Source organism: Triticum aestivum, chromosome 4D, assembly GCF_018294505.1.
Source record: "Triticum aestivum cultivar Chinese Spring chromosome 4D, IWGSC CS RefSeq v2.1, whole genome shotgun sequence".
Classification (NCBI taxonomy): domain Eukaryota; kingdom Viridiplantae; phylum Streptophyta; class Magnoliopsida; order Poales; family Poaceae; genus Triticum; species Triticum aestivum.
In genome coordinates, this window is record NC_057805.1 from 323051525 (window position 1) to 323057018 (window position 5494).

At 54.9% G+C, this 5494-nt stretch overlaps 1 protein-coding gene across 1 annotated transcript; it reads right to left on the bottom strand.

Annotated features, from left to right (window-relative positions):
- Nucleotides 1-3034: 3034 nt before the first annotated feature.
- Nucleotides 3035-5173, bottom strand: LOC123097677 (uncharacterized). The gene is made up of 2 exons (XM_044519489.1): nt 4488-5173; nt 3035-3725 (listed from the first exon to the last, which is right to left on the bottom strand). Exons 1-2 carry the CDS (start codon nt 4957-4959, stop codon nt 3181-3183), a joined length of 1017 nt encoding a protein of 338 aa, XP_044375424.1. The 5' UTR covers nt 4960-5173; the 3' UTR covers nt 3035-3180.
- Nucleotides 5174-5494: the final 321 nt, after the last annotated feature.

Sequence of the window (5494 nt, forward strand, 5' to 3'; positions counted from 1 at the left end):
TGAGGAAAACAATTGCATCGTCGGCGAAGAGGGAAATCCGCTGTCTCAGCCCTTGACTTGCCAGCGGAGTCAAAACTTCCATGTCCACAGCGAGCCTGAACAGATGGTGGAGCGGCTCCATTATGAGGATGAAGAACATTGGTGACAGAGACCCACCTTGCCATAGACCTTTGCAGTTGAATATTGGAGCTCCGGGAACGCCATTAACCATGATGCGGGTAGAAGAGGTGGCAAGCAGGCCCGCAATCCACTCCAGCCATCTACTGCCAAATCCCAACGCACGGAGGACTTCGAACAGAAAAGGCCACTGCACCGTGTCAAAAGCTTTGGAAATATCCAACTTAAGCATGATTGCAGGTTGCCGTAGCGCGTGTAGCCTTCTCGCAGTGCTCTGGACCAACATGAAATTATCGTGCAGCGCTCTTCCTTTGACAAAAGCGCTCTGGTGGATTCCCACAAGGTGTGGCAGCTCCTCCGCAAGTTTGCAAGCCAGTGCTTTGTCAAAGATCTTAGCGACTCCATGCATAAGGCTAACTGGTCTATAATGCAAAAGCTCGTTTGCGCCTTCTTTCTTCGGCAAAAGTGTGACCAAAGCTTTGTTGAGTGTTGCCAGACCCCTTGTGTCTCCACTGTAAAACAGTGAGAAAGCCCTCATGATATCTACTTTGATGATGGACTAGCAAGTCGTGTAAAATCTGCCTGTGAAGCCGTCGGGGCCTGGTGCCTTGTCCAAAGGCATGGATTTGATGGTTTGGAGGATCTCATCTTCAGTGAAGGGCGCTTCGAGCCTACTCAGGTCCCGCGTGGGCAAGTTTAGGGCGTCTAGGTGAAGTCCATGATCGCGTGGCATGCCCGTGCCCAGAAGTCTATCGTAGAATTCATCCACCACCGAAGCAATCTCTTCCTGCCCTGTGATTACTTGGCCATTGTGGCGCGGAGCCATGATCACATTCTTCCTCTGGCGATGGCGTGCGTGCTGATGGAAGAAACGAGTATTGGCGTCCCCATCTGTCAAGTGCAGCAACCGCGACTTCTGACGAGCGATCGTGCGCTGGAGGGAAGATAGACCGAGCAGTTTCCTCTTCAGGGTTCGCCGGAGTTGAAGCTCCGCCTCGCTAAGCATCCGCGATTCCATGGCTATGTCCAAGCGCAGAATGATTTCAAGGGCGATACCGATCTGTAGCCGCACATTGCCTATCCACTTGGAGCTCCAAGCTTGCAATTTGCGTGTCGTGGCGCGGAGTTTGCTGTTTAGTACCAAATAAGGGTAGCCGGTCGACGAGCAAGAATGCCAAGCCTCATGAACTGTCTCCAAGAATCCAGGAGCTTTTGGCCAGAAGGCTTCAGTTTGAACCGCTTCCCGAAGGTGAAATCCGCGTGAAGGTCCAAGAGCAATGGACAGTGATCCAAGACCGAAGATCCCAGCGCCGTGAGGAAGCAGGAGGGGTAAAGGTCCTCCCAAGAATTTGTAGCAAATACATGATCGATCTTCTCCAAAGTTGCATGCGCTCGCTCATTGGACCACGTGTACCTTCTCCCATTGAGGTAAATTTCCTTGAGCTCGAGCCGATTTAGTCTTGCCCGAAAACGAGAGATCATTCTGTGGTTGATCGAGCTGTTGTTTTTATCCTCCGGATTGACCAGCAAATTGAAATCCCAAACTATCAACCACGGCCCTGCTTGCAAATCCCGAGCATCTTCCAGTTCGCGCATGAACTCAATCTTCGCTGCCTCGGGATTGGGGCCATACACGCCCGTAATCCACCATGGTTCCGATCCAGGGGATGAGACGACCGCCGAGATTGTGTTCTCGGTGAGGTGAGGGTTCGAGAGAGTTAGAACGAGGGGGTCCCAAGCTAGAAGAATTCCTCCACATGTGCCCGAAGCTGGCAAGTAGTAAAAACCCTTGAATTTATTTCCCACACATTGCAAAACAATGTCTAAGGTCAGCACCTCCATTTTAGTCTCTTGGAAGCAGATCAAGCTCGGATCCGCTTCCACGACCGTCTGAAAGACAGCCCTACGCCGCGCTGGATTGTTGAGTCCACGTACATTCCACACTATCATCTTGAGCGGTTGTGAAGCCATGAAAAAGGCCTACATACTCCGCCTCTAGAGGAGAGCCTATGCTCGTCCATCCACTGCCTCCACGTCCCCAAGCATTGGTGCTGCCGGTGATTCCCAACCGAACAAGGCGAGGATGGCCGCGATTTGCCCGTCGGTGAGTAGGTTGTCGGAGAGTCTAATGTAAGCTTGAAGGGCCTCGTCTCCAATTGTGTCACCTTCATGCGCAAGACAAAGCTTGCGGATGATCACTTGTTGTTGTTTTGTCGTTGCCGAACCGCGCCCCGCTCCCTTGGCAAGTCTGACACTACGGCGCGGAGTGGTGAGTAGTGGCTGCCTGCGCTGTCTACCCCGCTTGGGCGGCTGCTGCGCGCGGCACACAGGAACGGGGAGGATGGGGGAGAGAGCGTGCTTGACACGCGTGCAGAAGTTACTCAGCCGCATGCACGCCTCAGTCGGAGTGGCCTGGGCGAGCTGTTGCGCCCCGTCCGCGTGAAGGTCCGCCAAAGCTGAAGAAACCCCTTCCGATAAGCTAACCATGAAAGTGTCCCACGCGTGGGGCCGGATCTGGACCCGGTGGCTCGCGTCGCTGAATAGGGCATATGTAGCCAAGTGGATCAAGGCAGTGGAGTGTGAATCAACCATGCGCGGGTCATTCTTAATGTTGTTTCCCAAATCAATTGCAATTAATGCGAGTAATAATATTTATTTCTGGATATGTGTGGTTTGTGGTTGAGGGGGTGTTTGGTTCAGGGACTTTTTAGTCCCAGAGACTAGAAAAAGTCCCTAGGAACCAAACGGGAGGGACTTGTGAGGTCTAGTAATGTCCTGCTAATGCTGTCAAGGTCGGTAGCTACACCAATGCCGGCTTGAAGAGCGGAGACGAAGTTCGACAAGGTGGTTACTTGGTTGGACATGGCAAGGGCGTTGTATGTGCATCACTTCCTTGCTGAACGCGTAACTCCCGAGATAAAATGGCAACATATCACATGAACTTTCATCCCTTGGTTGAAGGCTATTCTCTTTGGTGGGATGGCAAGAGTGGTAGCCAAGAAATACGACTGAATTTAATAAAATAGACAAATGCCACATCAACTCGACCACATCGATGGAGTGCTACAAAGGCGCGAACACCGCCTTGGCGAGGACGTGCGTCTTCTTCCTGCCGAGACCGAACCCGACGATGTGGTTGACGTACACGTCCCCGTCCTTCACCGTCGCCGACGACCCAATCCGGTGCACCGGCCCGACATACCGTCCCGTGACGCTCGCGGTCTCCCAGTCGTCGGAGCTCTCGACCAGCCTGCTCGGCTTGCCAGCGACGGCCAGCTTCGTCGGCGAGATCAGCTCCAGCCCGTCGCCGCTCTTGAGCGAGCCCCGCACCCTGACGACGCTCACGGCCCCCGTCTTGGGGTCCACCTTGAAGAGGTCGCCGCCGGAGGTGTGGACGACGATGAGGTAGCCGTTGGGGTGGTAGACGATGCCGTTGAGGCCGATGAGGTTGTCCATCGTCCCGGGCCGCTGCCTGAAGGTGGCGTTCTTGAAGACAGAGAGCGGCTCGCCGTCCGGGTTCACCTTCCAGATCTTGTTGCCCAGGATGTCGGTCACGTACACGTTGCCGTCGTCGTCCGAGGCCACGTCGTCGGCGAACGAGGACTCGCCTGCACGCGGATGAAACACAGATCAGTCAATTAGAATTAGGTGGTACCTTAGCCAGAGCTTGATCGAATGATGTAAGAAAGCAAAATTTTCCTACATTAAGCAGGCAAGACGAAACTACTAATGGTTCGTAACAAGGACATCTATCGCTTGGATAAACTAACCAACAGTCAAAACTCAAAACTGATCTTAAAATTATTTTTATTCGAGGATACTGTCCATAATCATGTTTTAGGAAGTTTTTCTACCGCTCGGTGCTTAACCGGCAACACCTTAGCTGAAAGCAGGGAACATGTTCCAGTGCAGTGCGTGGAAGATGCATCGCGGATGGTTTGAGTTGATCAATGCTAACTGCAAGGTTCCCAACAAATCGAGTAATCCAGTGATAGCAGCATCCTAATTCGTACGGCAGGGTCCTACACCTAATAATGTGAAGATGCTATCACCCTTTATGTCTTCTTGTCAGAGAAAAGAAGGGAAGCCACCACAGGATCGACATGGATCATTCGTGGACATAATTAATGGTGCCCATGCCGCAGCCCACTCATCGTTCATTCCCCAATGGAAGGAATGTCCGGCGTCCCATGCGCAACGGTTCTTGACGGCGACGGGGCAGAGCAGGGCCCACCGCTCAGTGGTCCACCTGATCACCCTAATCTTTGTTGTTTTCGCAAAGATGATCCTAATCGGACGGCTAGAAAGCAACAACATTCGCATATGGACGACTGGCGGAGAAGCCATCGATCACGGGTGGAGAGACGCACCTGGTCCGTCGAGCCGGGCGAGGAAGAGGCGGCGCCCCGAGCGAAGATCGTACGCGCCCACGGCGGCGTACCCGAAGCTCGGAGGCCGGTCGGCGTAGGCCACGAGGATCCGCCGCCTGGGCGCGTCCACGACGAGCCCCAGCGCCACCCTCCCGGCCACGTCGGGGTCCGCCACCACGACCCGCTCAGCCAGGGCCTCCTCTTCCCCCGCCCCGACGCGCACCTCGGCCACGCCGGCGCCGAAGAAGGTGGACACCAGGAACCTCCCGCCTTCGGCGTCCCACTTGGCGCACTCGTGGAACCACCCGTCGCCCGCGTAGGCGACGCCGCCGGCGGTGCCCTCCAGGAACGCGACCGCCGCGGCGGCCGCCAGGGCCACGACGGCGAGCGCTGGCGCGCAGAACCCCCACCCGCCGGGCTCTCCTGCCGTCGCGTCAGAGCCGCCGCGACGGCGCCGTCTGCCACCGCACATGGCGAACAAGAAGAGAAGCGGCGTCAAGATCCGGAGGGAAGGCTCTCCTTCTTGTGTTTGCGTGTTCGCACGTTTGACCGATATCACTTGGGGAGCAAAGGGTTTCCCTAGTCCTGATATAATAGAAACTGCGTTTTTGGTGGGGTTTTGGTGGGTGTTTGGCGAGCGGCACAGCGGCGGAATCTTTCGGGTTCTGTCACTACTGGAGCAAGCAACAGTTTAGAATGAGCTGGGGTTGGGGGTCCTGGCCGGAAAGCGTCATGGGGATGCAGACACATAATGCGTGGTGGTTCGGTGTTTCTTCCCGTGGAGTGACAGAAGCAAAAGGAAAACTGCCTCCGGCTCGCTCGTTCGGGCCACGTCGGGGGCGTTGGATTTTCGAAACGGATAAAAACCAGACGTCAGATTTTGAAGGTTTCCCGTAGAACGCTTTAACTGCCGTTGGATTTCAGCACAGATCCTCACGTAAATTTAGCTCCACATCAGCTCCGACGTTGTTTTACAGGAGGTGGAAACCGAACGAAAGTCTTTCTCG